Here is a 17,823-nt window from a genome sequence, read left to right on the forward strand (position 1 = left end):
CCGGCCATAAAGAGCAAAAGATAACACAGAGACCATTGAAAACCTACTTTGGACGAAATGATTTCTTATTGCTTTGCTTAACGGCTTCATAATTTCATTCACACTGAATGATTTCTTTGTAGAAGGCCAATGTGGTGTTTCCACTCGCCTTCCTTTTTTTAATTCCCCTTAATTTCTATATCTGTTGTTTATAAATTTCAAGTCTCCGAATAGTTTACCACACACCCACAATATATTCATCTCTAATACTATTTTGCTTTCTCTACCTTCTTCAAACTCAGTTTGCACCAGATCATTCTTTTATCACTTATCATGGCTTCTACTTCTTCTTCAACCCTACCCTGCGAATATGATGTTTTTATTAGTTTTAGAGGCAAAGATGTCCGTTGTCGTTTTCTCTCCCATCTCTCTAAAGCCTTGAAGGACAAAAAAATCAAGACCTTTACGGATGAAGAGCTTCGTAAAGGAGAAGAGATTTCACCAGAGCTCTTGAAAATAATCCGAGAATCAAGTGCCTCAATAGTCATTTTCTCCAAAAATTATGCAAATTCTCCGTGGTGCTTAGATGAGCTTGTTGAGATACATAAATGCAGAGAAGAATCAGGACAAATAGTCCTACCAGTTTTTTACCAAATAGATCCAACTGATGTTCAAGACCTGACGGGGAATTTCGGGAAGGCACTGGCTGTGCATAAAGAAAAAGAGAGTCCACAAAAGGTGGAGAGCTGGAAGCATGCTCTGATGAAAGTAAGCGTCTTATCTGGATGGGATTCACAAATTATTAGGTAAGTTAATTACTTTTTTAATTACTCTTTACTATAGTTTTTCTAAGTTTCAATTTATGGAAATAGAATCAAAATATATAGACGCCTTTAATAAAGTACATTAATCTTAATACTTAGTACTAATCCAAATATAGGCAGCACTAATATGGAAATGGACATTTGTTAGCTTATTCTAAAATCAAAACATATTAATTATATACTAATCGTATGTTGAGCATACTGTTTATTTTTTTATTTAATAACATAATTTAATATATATTTTTCTACATTTTATATTTTCATAATCATATTACAAAATGTTAATAATAAAGTTCTTAATTAATTACAATTTTATCTCAAGTGTTAATAAGTAAATAAATTAATTAATATATTAGTTTTTGTTATTTTTAAATTATGACATATATCAGTAAAATAATAAATAAAATAAAAAAATTCATATGACACATGATAATTTTTAAAATATCATTATTAAAATTTTTAAATTTTAAATATAATAAAAAATATTTTTAAAATAAATGCTTAAATTTTATAAATAATTTTTAGTGAACAAATTATTTTTAATTTCATTTTTATTAACTTAGAAAAATAGTAAATTATTTTTTAAAAAAATTATATCAATAATATATATTTAATAAAATAATTTAATATGTATTTTTCTATATTTTATATTTTCATAATCATATTATAAAATGTTAATAATAAAATTATTTATTAATTATAATTTTATTTCAAGTGTTAATGAATAAATGGATTAATATATTAGTTTTTCTTATTTTTAAACGTGGCAATATTTTAAATATCATATTTAAAATTTTTAATTTTAAATATAATAAGAAATGTCTTTAAAAATAAATGCCTAAATTTTATAAATAATTTTTTAGTGAATAATTATTTAGATATAAATATTTATATATTAATATAATTTTAAATGAATTTAAAAATGGTTAATTTTTAAAAATATTATAATAAGTAGAAGTTCAAAAATTTTAAATTTTTAAAAAAAAAATAGTAAAGCGAATTTTAAATAGCTATTAATATTTTTGCATGAGATAAAATTTTAATAGTCGAAATTATAAAATTTTTAGATAAAAAGTTAATTTTTCATGTGATAAGTTAATTATGATATAACAAAATATAAAAAATAAAAATAAAAAGGTTATGTCTCACATGTCCTTTTTTAGGTAGCACACACATGTAAAGTCATTTTAAGGCTTGCTTAGCTTTATATATACTTAGAAGTGTGAGTCTATCTTACTTACTAGTGTTTGTTGTTTATATGTGATTAGGGATGAGGTCAAATTAGTTGACGAAATCGTCAATGATGTGTTGGAGAAATTTAATAATTTGTCTAAAAGTGATGATTCTTATGATCACAAATTGATTGGAATTAAATCACGTGTGGAAAAAGTGGAACAGTTGTTAAACGATAAAAAAGTTATAGGAATTTGGGGGATGGGAGGTATTGGTAAAACAACTATTGCACAAGAAGTATTTCGTCGAAATAGGAGTAAATTCGATGCTCATTGCTTTGTAGAAAATGTTAGGGAAACAATGACAAAGCAATCACCAAATGATGTACGAGACAAAGTCATTCGTCAACTATTAGGGGACAAAATTTTACATGAAGACAAATTGTATTTGCAGGATTTCACTAGAAGGCTTAAACGTCAGAAGGTATTGATTGTTTTTGACGATGTAGAGGATCGAAACCATGTAAAAGATTTAGCAGGAGAGTGTGATTTGTATGATGAGGGAAGTAGAATCATCATAACTAGTAGAGATTCACACGTATTTAAATCTGATTTTTCAGAGGAAGGCATATATGAGGTTGAGAAGTTAAGTGATTCTCAAGGTTTGGAACTTTTTAGCTTGCATGCCTTCAACCAAAATCTTCCCAAGGAAAAATATGTGGAGCTATCAAAGAAGGTGACAAACTATGCTAGAGACAACCCACTAGCTCTTAAAGTTTTGGGATCTCATTTATTTCGTAGGACGATAAAAGAATGGGAAAGTGAATTGGAAAAATTGGAAAGCAAATCTCCTCAGAAAATTCAAGATGTCTTGAAAACAAGTTACGATGGGCTAGCAAAGAATGAACAGGAAATATTTCTTGATATTGCATGTTTCTTCAAAGGTGAACATAAAGATCATGTCGAGAGAACATTAAAAGCATTTGATTTCTATCCAGAAAGTGGAATACCTAGTCTAATTGAGAAATCTCTTATAACTATTTCAAACAATATGGTAGATATGCATGACTTGCTAGAGCAAATGGGCAAGGATATTGTTATTAAGGAATGCAAACAGCCTGGAGGACGCAGCAGGTTGTGGAATTTTGAAGATATTGATCATGTATTGACAACAGATACGGTAAGGACTGAATTAATCAATGAAGCTTCTTTCATTATCATTTTTGAATTTTGTAAGAATAGTAGCTCTCGTGATGAATTAAGTATTAATCAATAATCCTTTTTGCTGTTATTTTATCAGGGAATCGAAAATGTTGAAGGCATATTGCTTTATTCGCCTTGGGGAAATACTATGGAGCTTAGTGCCACGGCCTTTGAGAAGATGCGCTATCTTAGATTCGCAAAAGTCAAGCATCAAACGGGCCTTCCTAACGACTTTGAATTTTGCCCACCAAAGCTAAAACGTCTTGACTGGGATTATTATCCTCTAGAATCTTTGCCACTAAACTGTTGCCCAAATAAACTTGTAGAACTTCGTATTCGTGACAGCAAACTCACACAACTGTGGAATGGAGGAGATAAGATACAGTTTATAAATTTTACGTACATTTTATAAAGTTAATTCGTATCTTCTAATTTATTGATGTTTTTCCATTTAATTACAGTCTCTTTCAACTTTGAAATTGATGGACCTTAGCTACTCTTGTAGCCTGACCAGGGTTCCGAACTTGTCTAGCATTGCCCCAGATCTCGAGTTTTTGTATTTGAATGGCTGTCCTAGTTTGGCTGAAATTCCCTCTCTTCAAAATCTAAGTAAACTTGTAGAACTTCATATGCGTTGTAGCAAACTCATACAACCGTGGAGTAGAGGAGATAAGGTGTAGTTTTTAAATTTTAGATACATTTTATAAAGTTAATTTGCATATTCTAATTTATTGATATTTTTCTATTTAATTACAGCCCCTTGGAAGTTTGAAATTGATGGACCTTAGCTACTCTTGTAACCTGATCAGGATTCCGGACTTGTCAAGTATTGCCCCAAATCTCGAGTTTTTATATTTGCATAACTGTAAGAGTTTGGTTGAAATTCCCTCTTTTGAAAATCTAAGTAATCTTGTAGAACTTCATATGCGTTATAGCAAACTCATGCAACCGTGGAGTAGAGGAAACAAGGTATAGTTGTTAAATTTTAGAAACATTTTATAGAAGTTAATTTGATTCTTCTAATTTATTGATATATTTCGATTTAATTACGTATACAAAATTTCTCGGAAATTTTAAATTAATGAACCTCAGCTACTCTCAAGACCTGATCAGGATTCCGGACTTGTCTAGTATTGCCCCAAATCTCGAGTTTTTATATTTGAATGACTGTTATAGGTTGGCTGAAATTCCCTCTCTTCAAAATCTAAGTAATCTTGTTGAACTTCGTATGAGTTCTAGCCAAGTCAAACAACCGTTTAGTGGAGATAAGGTACAGTTTATAAATTTTAGATAAATTTTATACAAGTTACTTTGTATCTTCTAATTTATTGATATTTTTCTATTTAATTACAGCCTCTTGGAAAGTTGAAATTAATGGACCTCAGCTACACTAGTAACCTGATCGGGATTCCGGACTTGTCTAGTATTGCCCCAAATCTCGAGTTTTTATATTTGACTGGATGTTGGAGTTTGGTTGAAATTCCCTCTCTTCAAAATGTAAGTAATCTTGTTGAACTTCTTATGCGCAATATCAAACCCATAAAAACTGTTGAATGGAGGAGATAAGGTACAGTTTATAAATTTTAGATACATTTTATAAAGTTAAAAATTTTTATCTTCTAAATTTTTGATATTTTTCTATTTAATTACAGCCTCTTCGAAATTTGAAATTAATGGACCTCAGCTTCTCTCATCAACTGATCAGGATTCCAGACTTGTCTAGTATTGCCCCAAATCTCGAGTTTTTACATTTGAGACGATGTACGAGTTTGGTTGAAATTCCCTCTCTTCAAAATCTGAGCAAGCTTACTGAACTTAATCTCAGTAAATGTTCAAGACTCGTGACTATTCCAAGCAACTTAGGCGAGTTGAAATGTCTTGAAAAGTTATCTCTCTATAAATGCTCAAATTTAGAAAGTCTTCCAGAAAGCATCAAACAACTTTCGAAGTTGAAAGAGTTTGATTTAGCCCGTTGCAAGAGTCTTAAAAGTTTACCAGAGCTTCCATCATGCTTAGAATACTTAGATGCAAGTAATTGCCCCTCTTTGGAATCTGCATCAATTTCTTTCCATTTCTTAGAACATGAAGATGAAAATGAAGAAGCAGAAAAAAGTGAAGATGAAAATAAAGAAGCAAAAAAAAGTGAATTTCAAGATTGCAAATTTCTTGGTTTTATTGATTGCGTCAATTTGAATAAGAAAGTGATGGAGGATGTTTTTAGAGCGCATCTGTCGGGTCAGAAAGTTATGCTATTTATGGCAGGAGGTGAAGTGCCAGAAGGGATGAGATATAAGAACAAAATTGGATCCTCGCTTTCATTCAAAATTGACCTTCGTCACTTAATTGCCTTCTCTTTCTGCATTGTTACTCATTTTAAACATTATGGTTATTTACCTGAAAGATTTGAATGTGGAGTGGATTTCATATATGAGTCTGGAAATAGGCAGGAACATAATAAATTCACCTTATTTAACGGTGAGGATTTTGCCAATTGGGATCATTTTTGTAAAGGTCCGTACTGTTCGGGCTCATCACACGTGTTGCTTTCATTCAATGGATTGAGGAGGCGTTTTGATGAAGAGTGTTTGGTTAAGGCCTCGTTTTGCTTCATCACTCTTGGTCGCGTGTATGAGGAGCGAATTATGGATTGTGGGGTCCATCCTATATATAGTAGAAATAAAAGGAGAAGCACAAATGAAGAGCATCAGGATGACGAGCAACCCCATCAGCATCAGGATGACGAGAAAGGCGAACCTCCTCTTCAAAGATTGGAACAAATTGAGGACCAAAATTACATTTTGAATCATGAGAGGAGGAAAAGGAAGAGGAAGAGGAAGAGGAAAAGGTAAATCCATTTCCTATTTGCTGTTTTAGCATTCTTAATTTCAATATTCTTCATCAGCACACTTGGTTCTTAACTACTCCAAGGTTAGACATCACACAATCTGCTGCATTTAGAAATATTCAAATTTTATTTTGTTTAAAAAAAAAAAAAAAGGTAGATTCACTCAAGTGTCTTAAGTATGTAATGGCAATCAATTGCCAATAGATGCCTTGTGCCTTGGCAAGCAGTTCATTCTCAATTTACAATAAATTTTCATAGAAGCAGTACATGCATTTTGGCCTTCCTGAAGAACTAGGCTTTGTGAAATTCCCAAATCAGTAGTTAGCCATTTTGTCACTTTTCTCTTCTTAAAGCTTGTATACATTTTATTTTAAAGATGAGCTTCCTACTGTTGGATTCAATTTCCTGTTACAGGACCAAAATTGGACATCAAAATCCAATAATAAGCATTGAAAAAAAACATGAGGACGACGACGAAGGCGAACCTGAGGATAAGGAACACAATGACTTACTGAATCCGGAGGAGGATGAGAACCAAAATGATATTTTGAATCACGAGAGAACGAAAAGGAAGAGGAAGAGGAAGAGGAAAAGGTAAATCTATTTCTTATTTGCTGTTTTAGCATTCTTAATTTCAACATTCTCCGTCAGCACACTTGCTTCTTAACTGCTTCAAGGCTAGACATTACACAATTCCATATTCTATTTATAAATCCTAAATTTTACAATATTGGACCTCAATCGCTTCCAATTACTCTGTTCATGTTGATGGGTACTTATTGCTTGACCAACTTATTTGATGTATGCCATATATCAGATGGATCTTATCCTTTCATTCATTGATATTCACTCTCATTTTTGTGACATAAAATTTCTTCTGCATTTAGAAATATTCTATTTTTTTTTCCTATATAAAAAAAAACAGTTAGATTCGCTCAAGTGTCTTAAGTATGTAATGGCAATCAATTGCCAAAGGACGCCTTGTGCCCTGGCAAGCAGAACTATGTTCATTCTCAATCTACAATAAATTTTCATAAAAGCAGTGCATGTATTTTGGCCTTCCTGAAGAATTAGGCTTTGTGAAATTCCCAAATTAGTTAGCCATTTTCTCACTTTTCTCTTTTTAAAGCTTGTATACATTTTATTTTAAAGATGAGCTTCCTACTGTTGGATTCAATTTCTTGTTACAAGAGCAAAATTGGACATCAAAATTCAATAATAAGCATTGAAAAAAAAAACATGAGGAAGATGACAAAGGCGAACCTGAGGATAAGGAATATGTTATTGAATCGGGAGGAGGATGAGAACCAAAATGACATTTTGAATCATGAGAGAACAAAAAGGAAGAGGAAGAGGAAAAGGAAAAGGAAGACAACCTTAAGAGAAGAAGAATAAATAATAAGGAAAAAGAAAAGGAAGAGGAGGCTTCTTCTTCTTCACTCGATCTAAATCTCTCTCTATCTCTTCCTGCTTCCTCTTAACCAAACCCTGCCCACTTTCACAACAGGGTTAACTAATTTCTAGTTTGCCGTTACTTTTTAGCATTCTTAATTGCTTTACTCTTACAAATATTTGCAATCTTTTGCAGCTTTATCATCTCCTTATTTGGTTCTTAACAACCTTCCGCTCCATACTTGAGAAAGAGAGGGAAGACTATACAGGAGAATAATTAAGCTCAAATCAGGGGGAAAAACAGGTGAAATGATAAATACTATTTTCATTATATGTAATGTAATCAATATTGCAATATAATATGTTGTTATGTGAACATATGATCTATTCTGTCATCCACATTACAACATTAACTTCCAAATCTAATGATTGATCAAATCAACCCCACTTCACCTCTAAATCAACTAAGATAAACATTGCTAATAAATTACAACTCTCTCACTTGAAGAATAAATAGAAATCTAAAGAAATGATAAAATAAGGAAGAGGAACAACATCACATTAGAGGAAAACCCCTCTAGTACAATAAACATTGTAAATAACTAAAAAAGCTATAAAATGCCTATAGTGCAGGAACAACAGGAATTAAATTTTCTATTGGCTTCTTTAAAGAATTACTCTTTGAATTGTAGCCGTGGGGAGAGATTTTTAGTTAGATTGATAAGAGTCATGGGAACTCCGCCTAATCAGCTTACGCTTAGCCAGTCCCAAGCTCGTATAAAGGAGGAGGGTTGCGGTAGGTGACAACCAGCGTAAAAATTTCGTCACACCTTATGATATGGATTCAAATGATATAAACGTTGGGGCGTCCTCTATTCACGATGTGCTACATTGGAGCCCGGGTGTAGTGAGAAATATGCAAGGGTCTAGGGAGTTCACCGAAAGCGACAAGCCATGCCTACGCCCGGGTGTGGTATTAAGTGAGCAAGGGTTCCCACATCATGGACGGGTGTGGGTGGTGTGGGTAAAGAAGTTAGTCCATAGGACAGATAGTAAAACAGATAGTGGAACAGAACACAAGATAGATATAGAAAACAATAGAAGATATCATAAAAGGAGACCAATTAGGAAGGAGCAGGATAGGAGGAGGATCAGGGTTGGTACTTGGAATGTTGGATCACTTACAGTAAAATTAATGGAGCTTGTGGATACCTTGGAAAGGAGAAGGGTGAATATTGCTTGCATTCAGGAGACTAAATGGGTAGGAGAGAAAAGTAAGGAAGTGGGTGATTCAGGGTACAAACTGTGGTTTACCGGAAAGGAGAGAAACAAGAACGGATGGGCATAATCATAGACAGGACATTGAAAGACGCAGTAATAGCTATGAAAAGAGTAGGAGATAGAATTATACTAGTAAAACTAGTACTAGAAGGAGAAATAATAAATATAGTTAGTGCTTATGCCCCACAAATAGGACTAGACAGTGAGAGTAAACAAAGGTTTTGGGAAGATATGGATGATTTAATGCAAAGCATACCGAATGAAGAGTATGTTTTCATTGGTGAAGATTTGAATGGACATGTAGGAAGTGATAGACAAGGTTATGAGAATGTCCATGGAGGTTTTGGTTTTGGCAATCGAAATGAGGAGGGAAAAAGCATCCTGGATTTTGCTATGGCATACGACCTAATACTAGCAAATACTTACTTTATAAAAAGAGAGTCACATTTAGTGACTTTTAAAAGTGGGCAACATAGAAGCCAAATCGACTTCCTCTTAACCAGGAAGACAAATAAAGCTCTATGCAAGGATTGCAAGGTCATTCCAGGAGAGGCTTTAACAAGTCAACATCGATTGGTGGTCTTGGATGTCAAGTTTAGGAACAATTCAAGTAAGGCCAGAAGAAATAGTGTAGCTCGAACAAAGTGGTGGGAGTTTAAAAGAGTAAAGCAAGTGAAGTTCAAAAATGAGCTTCTCGAATCCAAAGTATGGAAGCTGGATATGGAGGCCAATGATATGTGGATACAGATGGCATCAAAGATTAGAGAAGTAGCTAAAAAAGTACTTGGAGAGTCTAAAGGACATGGACCACCCTCAAAAGAGAGATGGTGGTGGAATGAGGAAGTACAAAAGGCAGTGAAGAGAAAAAAGGAATGGTATAAGAAATTACCTTAATGTGATAATAATGAGGCATATGAACAGTACAAGATAGTAAAGAAAGAGGCAAAAAAGGCAGTTAGTCAAGTAAGAGCATAGGCCTTTGAAAAGTTATATGAGAAACTTGGAACTAAAGAAGAGGAGAAAAATATTTATAGATTAGCAAGGAGGAGAGAAAGGAAATTTCAAGATCTGAATCAAGTTAGGTGCATTAAGGATAAAGAAGAAAAAGTGTTAGTGAAAGATGAGGACAATAAAGAAAGATGGAGAAATTATTTTAATAATCTTTTTAATAATAGTCAAAATGGTAATAGCGTGAATATAGACTGTAGAACAATAGAAAAGAATGTGAATTATACTAGAATGATTAGATCTTTAGAAGTAAAGGAAACACTTAAGAGAATGAAAGTGGGTAAAGCCTGTGGACCTGATGAAATACCAATTGAAGTGTGAAAATGTTTGGGAGATATGAGAGTGGCATGGTTAACTAAATTATTTAATAATATTCTAAACTTAAAGAAAATGCATGATGAATGGAGGAGGAGTATTTTAGTATCTATTTTTAAAAATAAGGGAGACATACAGAGTTACTCAAACTATAGAGGAATTAAACTCATGAGCCATACTATGAAGTTGTGGGAGAGAGTTGTGGAGCATCAACTACGTCATGTGTAACACCCCTAATTGTATAGCCTGGTATATTTCACTGTTCCGGTGACCGGTGTCGGTCCGGACAATTAAGGGGATTAGAACCATACTTAAGACAACTAGAGAAGCCATAAACACAAATAATTAGTAATTGCCAATTAGTTAAGTATAAATAAGAAAAACAGAACATAAGAGGTTAAACGAGCCGAGAGTCATAGCGATGGGTGACCTTCTCGGGAACGACTGCGAAGTCGTTTTAGACTCAAATTTCGAATCGTAAAATGTGACGCCGTGGTCCTTAGGACCCTTATGAACACAGTGGAAAAGAGAAAATCACGAAAAAGAACTGTTAAGCCAGTCAAATAATTAGGTCAGGGAGCCGAAAGAAATATGGAATTATTTGCAAACCGGGATGAACCGGCGAGGGGCAATTTGGTCAATTGACCCCGAGAGCTGACTCCTGACCTAACTGTCAAATAAAATCGGAGAAAAGAAAATTTCAGTATCGATAATTAAATTAAAGAACTAATAGAAAAAAAAAAAAAAGAGAGGAAAATGAAAAAGTAAAAAGGTGATGACATCATGCATGACCTCATGCATGATGCCATAAATAAATTAATTAATTTAATTATTAATTTAGATTTTGTGGTCTTCCATAAACTAAAATAAATAAAGAAAAGAAAAGAAAAAAAAAACAAAAATCTCTTCTTCTTTCTCCCAATTGCCGCCTCACTTTCTCCCTTGTTCCTCCATGAATGGTCCTCCATTTGAGCTTACATTTAAGCTTAATTTTCTTCACTTAACCTTCATAACTCCCCTAAAAACCTTACTAGAGCTTGTTATTGCAACTTGAGAAGAAGATTACAAGAAGAAAGAAGAGTTAAAGATAGAGATTTGAAGTTTTAAGAGAGGTTAGTATGTTAACTTGTTAATTTCCATTTTAAATGCATAATTAGTTGTTGAAATGAGCTTAGAAATTAATTAAATGAAATAAATATGGGGGGGAGGGGGAGGACCAAACTGAAATTTCGGCCTGTTGAAGGGGAGTATGATTTTGTATGGTTTGATGGATTTGAATGAGTTTAAAAACCTTATTTAGTTGAATGGTTAGGATTAAGAGCACTAATTGTGATTAAATGCATGAGATGGATAAGTTAAGGTTTTGAATATTAGGGTTTGTGAACCAAAAATGTGAGAAATGAGCAAATGATATCTTTGACCTATTGTGAAGTGAAATAATGGTCAATTATGACCAAGTGAGTTGTGTGGGAATGGTAGGAAATTAAGTTAAATTCGGAGGTTGTATGGTCATGCTGCTGGCAGCATGACCAAGTCAACTTTAAAGGACCAAAACTGAAATTTTACAAGTCCAATTGATATGGTACCAATTGGGGATGAAAATAGACATAAAATGACACAATTTTCATTTAGGAATCATGCCCAAAAAGTGACCAAAACTTAGTGAACCAATTGACCAAAGTTGGATAAGAGCAGTCTGCCACTGTACAAACTGACCAAATGAACAGTTTTTGTTCATTTGGTCATAACTCGAGCTAGGCAAGTCAAATTGACCTGAAATTTTACCAGAGGTTAGATGAGATATAGACCTAAAACTTTTATGAAGAACACAAGTCCAAATTCTGCCAGCAACCAAGCCATTTAGCCACCCCAAGTTGGTGACCCAAATCTGCCAGCACCAAAATTGCCCAGAAAATCTGGGTTGTTTTCAATCCGGCAGCCCTAGTTTAAATGGCCATAACTTGAGCTACAAAACTCCAATTGAGGTGATCCAAAAATGAGAATAAACTTAAGACAATAAGGAACATTTTCTATGAAAGAAGGTTTGCCAAATTCTAACAGTAGATTGACCAATGGAACAGTGCAACTAGGAGCACCAAAACTGAAAATTTGACAATTTTGCTTGAAGGACTTAAGCTTTGAGAAAATGACCAAAACCAACAAATTTAATGACCAAAATGTGGTATGTGGGTGAAGTTGGAGTTCCCATACCTATTATGCCTTAAAAAGTCAACACTTTGACTTGAATAGTGTAGTGAATAGTAACCCGAAACACAAAAACTCCGAGAACATCGAAATTAGCACATTAAAGCTAGGTAAAAATGAAGTGAAATTTATTTTTGGATTTATGCTAAGTTATGGTACTGAAACACTGTGAAATTGTGTGTTTCAGGTGAAAAAGACTTGGAAGCTCTGAGAGACTGAGTCAAGGCCTAGAGGCGAGTCAAGGCCTAGAGGCGACTCACGTCAGGTCTGTGCACAATAATACTTGTTTAAATATTTTATTCTCAAAAATTTGACTTCTTTGATTAATTATGTACTGTGTTGCCATTTTATAATCGTAAATGTGACTTTAGAAATTGATCAGATTTCTCATAAATTGTTTGAATAAATTGTTTTGAATTGATTTTATGTTCACACTTAGCATGACAGTATCACATTATTCCTCCTCCATTTGTGGGGTTGAGATCGTTTATTTTCCTCCCTCTCTGGCTTGCCAGTTGAGGTTGAGATCGGATGAGTACTCATTAGCTAGCTAGCCACCTCCCTCATTGATTTTGATTAATAGGGTTGAGATTGCTTTGTCGTGGTGTACAACACGGCATTGATCGGAAATTTTGTATCATGGCTTAAGTTGTGTATGATTTTGGCAACACTATGTTTAATAAATTATTTGACTAAATGGAGTTGTTATGAGCTTTGATATTTGTGAAATGTGATTGAGAAGTATTCAAATTGTGTTTCATCAATGAATGATTTATGTATTGCATTTTAAATTTTTATTGTGCACCACTGAGTATGTTTATACTCAGCGATAGCTTATTTTGCTGTCGCAGATAAGAGCAAGGAGAAAGCAGCAGAGTGAGCTGCTATCGAATTGTGGACCACATCGATCATTTTGTACGGGTATTATTTTATACTCTTGTAGATAATTTTGATGTAAATATAGAAATATTGTATGTATCAATGTAAGTTGAGTAGTTGTAAATAAATTGTAATAAAATTATTTTGGATTTCCTTCTGTAAATTTAATATTCGTATATGTGAATTTCATGTTTTATGCCTTGTGAATGAAGTATTAAATATTTTGAGATGATGAATTTTAATTTGGATTGTGGAATTATTTTGAAGTGATTGGAATTGAGTTGATTTGAGATTTATTGGAGGTTGGGAGTTGTGAAAAATTTTTGGAAGTGTTTTTCGCAGGTATTTGAAGAACTGTTTTCTCTAATTACAAACGGAACTCTGTCAAAATTTTTACAAAATTTGCGGCAAAATTAAATTGGACAAAAATTTTTACTAGTATTTAAACTTTGAATAAATGATTTTTCATTCTTACCAAAATGCTCACCACTCCCAAAATGTAAGAAAATGGTTTCAAAATCCCTTGTAGTGTACTTAATGAATTATCGGTAGGTGAAGTTCGGTAGTTCATTAGGTATTCTACGGGATCATGTTATGCCTTATAGAGGGGTAAGGTGTGACATCATGATACTTCTATCTCTCTCAATTAATTTGGTTTCATGCCCAGTCGTTCAACTATGGAAGCGATCGTTCTCATTAGAAGCTTGATGGAGAAATATAGAGATGTGAAGAAAAATCTACACATGGTTTTTATTGATTTAGAGAAGGCTTATGATAGAGTTCCAAGAGATGTCTTATGGAATGTGTTAGAACAAAAGAGGGTATCTATTAGGTACTTACAAGTGTTGAAAGATATGTATGAAGAAGCAACTACTATTGTGCGCACAGTGGGAGGGGATACAAGAGATTTTCCGATCTCAATTGGATTACACCAAGGATTAGCCATAAGCCCTTACCTTTTTACATTAGTTTTAGATGAATTTACGAAACATATACAAGAGAGTATTCCTTGGTGCATGTTATTTGTGGATGATATTGTTCTGATAGATGAGACACGAGAATGAGTCAATAGAAAGCTAGAGCTTTGGAGAAGTACTCTAGAGTCAAAGAGTTTTAAGTTAAGTAGAACGAAGACAGAATACATGCATTGTAAGTTCAGTGAAAGCCAAACTGGTGATAGGGAAGGAGTTAGTTTAAATGGAGTGGTACTGTCCCAAAATAATCACTTTAAATATCTAGGATCAGTCCTTCAAGTAGATGGGGGATGTGAGGAGGATGTTAGTCATAGGATTAAAGCCGGATGGTTGAAGTGGAGACGTGCCACGGGAGTTTTATGTGATCGTAAAATTCCCAATAAGTTGCAAGGAAAATTTTACCGTACAGCCATACGACCGGCTATGTTATATGGTAGTGAGTGTTGGGGGCACTGAAGGAGTCATATGCGTCTAAGATAAGAGTTGCAGAGATGAGAATGTTAAGGTGGATGAGTGGCCATACTAGACTAGATAAAGTCCGTAATGAGAGTATTAGAGAAAAGGTAGGAGTGGTGCCAATTGAAGATAAGTTGAGAGAAGGGAGATTGAGATGGTTTAGTCATGTGAAGCGTAGACATATGGAGACTCCAGTTAGACAAATAGAGCACATTAGGTTAGATGATAGAAAGAAAAAAAGGGGTAAACCTAAATTGACTTGGAGGAAAGTAGTACAATATGACCTAGAAGCATTACACATTTATGAGGATTTAACTCAAAATCATTTAGAGTGGAGAAAGCGAATCCATATAGCTGACCCCAAATCTTTGGGATAAAGGCTTAGCTGAGTTGAGTTGAGTTGATAAAAGTCATGGGATTAGTAGTTTCCTTGATCCTCAAATCATCATCACATTTCCTATCTCCTGCTTTTGTATGCTTCTGCACAATAAAAATAGAGTTGCCAAATTAGCAACTAAAAATGAACAAACATTAAACAGAATTCAGCTAACTGCCATAGCAGTCAGCAAATTTAAAATGGGAGCATTAATACAATTCATAGCAGTCATTCAATTCTAGTTAAGTATCTAGGCAAGACTTAAGGCTTCATTGTTGTTGTATCTAGGCAAGATCCCTAACATCGCCCAGCAAAATTCATAGAATTCAGCTACTAGTCCAAAACTGATTGGAGAAAGTGAATACAACAATAAGATCATGTAAATACTGAAGTAATCTAGTTTAATATTGAATTGTATTATATAATTTATACTGCCCTGGGCCCCTGGCTCAACCATTTATTCTGTATTATCATGGTTTTAGCATTTTTGTTGTTTCTATTAATCTTAGGTGCTAGAGGTTAAAATTTGAATTGCATGGTTGACTAGATTATTGATGAGATTAAAAATGTCTATCTTTTATTTTGTGGGGCAGGATGGGATGGGAGGTGTTTAGTCAGCTTGAATTGGACAGGGTGAGGATACAGAACTTCTTTGCTACTACCTGTCCTGCAAAATGCCTTCATCCTTCAAATTTATCATCTGTTTGTTAGGCCCTATCCCTATAACTTAGATGAAGTCAACCTATGAAATGGGTCAGAAGTGTAAGTTTATGGCTGTTGAGAAGGGAATATCGAAAAATTTGTCACGCTATATATCTATGCTAACCCAACTACTATAGTGGAGTTGGTTTGTCCATCTCCATGTAGCCTTCAAGCTCCAAGTTGGTATTAGTTCCTTTATCAGGTGATGATCACCATACTAATCAGGTGCAGGATTGAAAATCATAATCTCGCTTGCTGGATTTTATGATGCAATGTTCCTATTTTTTATCATAACTGTCGCAAAACCTCATTTTTTTTTTTAACATAGCTAAACCATGTGGATATTACAAAGTTATTCTCAAAAATCAACATTTCACTATTGATAATATTCGCTAATTTTAAAATAATACGTAATGTATATTAAGGTCAAGCCTCAAATTGTTTAATAGTTTACTCTCACCTGTGCTAGGGGTCCAAAATGAATATAGTCAAGAAATACATTTGCAAATATTCTACATGTTAACAATAAACAAAATTTTAGTACTGGTAGAAAGGAATGGGGTTAATGAAAGGGTATGCTAAGAGTAAATATCCTGGTAGGAGTGGGTCGGGTGCCCTTAATCCTGCATCTATCCCAAATCACAGTCTGATTTTGTTAAGAAAACTTTGACCTTATTATAAACGGTCTCCCACTTGCGCAAATTGTCCTTCCATTTGAGGTGCAGCTGGCTGGTTTGCCGCACCACTGATGCATCTTACATTAACTTTTAATTTGGGATATGTGCGGATTATGATCATTGACCTCCTTTGAGACTTAAATACATAAATTCTAACTTCTTGATGTGTTCTTACTCTGCATGCAGGATGACTGTAAAGAGGCATGATCCTCACATCACAGGACTCGTCAATATGTGTTTTGGATTCTCTTTGCCCCCTCTTTAAGTATTTGTTAGTGTTGGTGCATGATATTACTACTAGGCTTGGTGGATTGAACCTGTCGTTTTGGATTGGACATGCAGCCCTGACTGCTAGACAAGCTTTATGTCTTTACGCATGTATTGTTCATAACTGGAACAGTCCTATCATGATTTTTGTTGCTCATAATAAGAGTTTCGTATTATTTGGTTTGGTGCGATCGCTGATCCTGGTTGGTATTCTTTATCTTGATGCATGGATGAAAATGACAGTGAGAATGATAAAAGCAATCTGCAGAGATCTATGGGCCTTTTACTTTGATTATGATTACTGGTTTGATATTGTTCTTTAATAACTAATGTAATTGGTGTAGTTTTTTATGTTGAAATGATGCTTTTGTAATTTTCAATTTTTTCTCTTTTTTAAAAGAAAACAAATTTAATTTTGATAAGAAATAAGATCAAATTAATCAATTTAAATCAAATTGATTTAAGTTCAAACTAGATCGTCATATCTTGGTTCTACTTGAACTCCGATTTTTAATTGCAGAATTGGTAAAGAGGATTCATCATCCAAGTTAGAGCATCTATTTCCAAAGAGAATGGCAGCTGGTGGAAGATCATCTGCTAGAGCTCTTGGTCAGATTACTCCTTTTAACACAGCAAGCTTAAGCTGCCATTCCTAAAATAAAGGCATCATCAGCATAGATCATTCAAACATAATAAGAGAAATGGGCTTTTAGAAAATTAAAATTATTCACCAATAAATTTTAATTTAATATTGTTGAAGATCTTTTCAGATTATAAAGTGTCAATTTTGAATTTTCAATTAAAATTAAATATATTAAAAAAATAAAGTAATAGAAATTATTTAAGATTCATCATAAATTTAATTAATATCTGATTTCTTTTTATAATTCACCAAATAAAAAGGAAATTCAACTTATTTTTTTTTATTTTATATACATATTTTCTTCCAAAAAAAAAAATAATTAAGTTACCATCAAAACGACGCCGGTTTTGCCGTTTGAGTCTTTTTTTTTTTTTTGTTAATTGAAATTGAACTGGAACTGGAAGCTCAGAACCCCAATAACGGAGCTCTGTCTCTGTCTATATCTGCACCGAATCTATTATCAGCTCGAATTTCTCCTTCAACTGGAAGAAGGTGTGGTGCTATTTATCAGCTGCTAATTTGCGCTTTTTCTTTTATACAGGTTGATTCGAGGGTTTGCTGGTTAGGGAAGATTGATGTGTACTCGTGTTATCCGTTTTTTTGGGTTTTGCTTGTAAATTTTCTT

General features: G+C 33.7%; 3 protein-coding genes across 9 annotated transcripts in view; all 3 read left to right on the forward strand.

The window, feature by feature from the left end:
• Positions 1-312: 312 nt before the first annotated feature.
• On the forward strand, positions 313-3,590 carry LOC110644454 (disease resistance protein RPV1-like). The gene is made up of 3 exons (XM_058134257.1): positions 313-785; positions 2,072-3,155; positions 3,276-3,590. Exons 1-3 carry the CDS (start codon positions 313-315, stop codon positions 3,588-3,590), a joined length of 1,872 nt encoding a protein of 623 aa, XP_057990240.1.
• A 656-nt stretch (positions 3,591-4,246) lies between these two features.
• On the forward strand, positions 4,247-16,935 carry LOC110661718 (disease resistance protein TAO1). 4 transcript variants are annotated; one of them, XR_009143058.1, is made up of 7 exons: positions 4,247-4,448; positions 4,532-4,675; positions 4,831-6,023; positions 6,438-6,617; positions 7,612-7,719; positions 15,503-15,813; positions 16,475-16,935. XR_009143058.1 is itself a non-coding variant. In XM_058133516.1 (5 exons), the coding sequence occupies exons 1-5, from the start codon at positions 4,260-4,262 to the stop codon at positions 16,551-16,553; spliced, it is 1,785 nt and encodes a 594-aa protein (XP_057989499.1). In that variant the 5' UTR covers positions 4,247-4,259; the 3' UTR covers positions 16,554-16,935. The 4 variants fall into 4 exon arrangements, 1 of the variants encoding a protein (XP_057989499.1); XR_009143060.1 differs by having other exon boundaries at positions 15,503-15,542; XR_009143059.1 differs by lacking the exon at positions 15,503-15,813.
• Positions 16,936-17,582: 647 nt separating this feature from the next.
• The window catches only part of LOC110661812 (disease resistance protein TAO1-like), a 53,419-nt gene continuing 53,178 nt past the window's right edge, over positions 17,583-17,823 (forward strand). For all 4 annotated transcript variants that reach the window (XR_009143061.1, XR_009143063.1, XR_009143062.1 and 1 more), the window contains exon 1: positions 17,583-17,690. The gene's annotated coding sequence lies outside the window, so the exon portion shown is untranslated. The remainder of the gene's footprint in view (positions 17,691-17,823) is intronic.

Source organism: Hevea brasiliensis, chromosome 14 (genome assembly GCF_030052815.1).
Source record: "Hevea brasiliensis isolate MT/VB/25A 57/8 chromosome 14, ASM3005281v1, whole genome shotgun sequence".
NCBI lineage: Eukaryota > Viridiplantae > Streptophyta > Magnoliopsida > Malpighiales > Euphorbiaceae > Hevea > Hevea brasiliensis.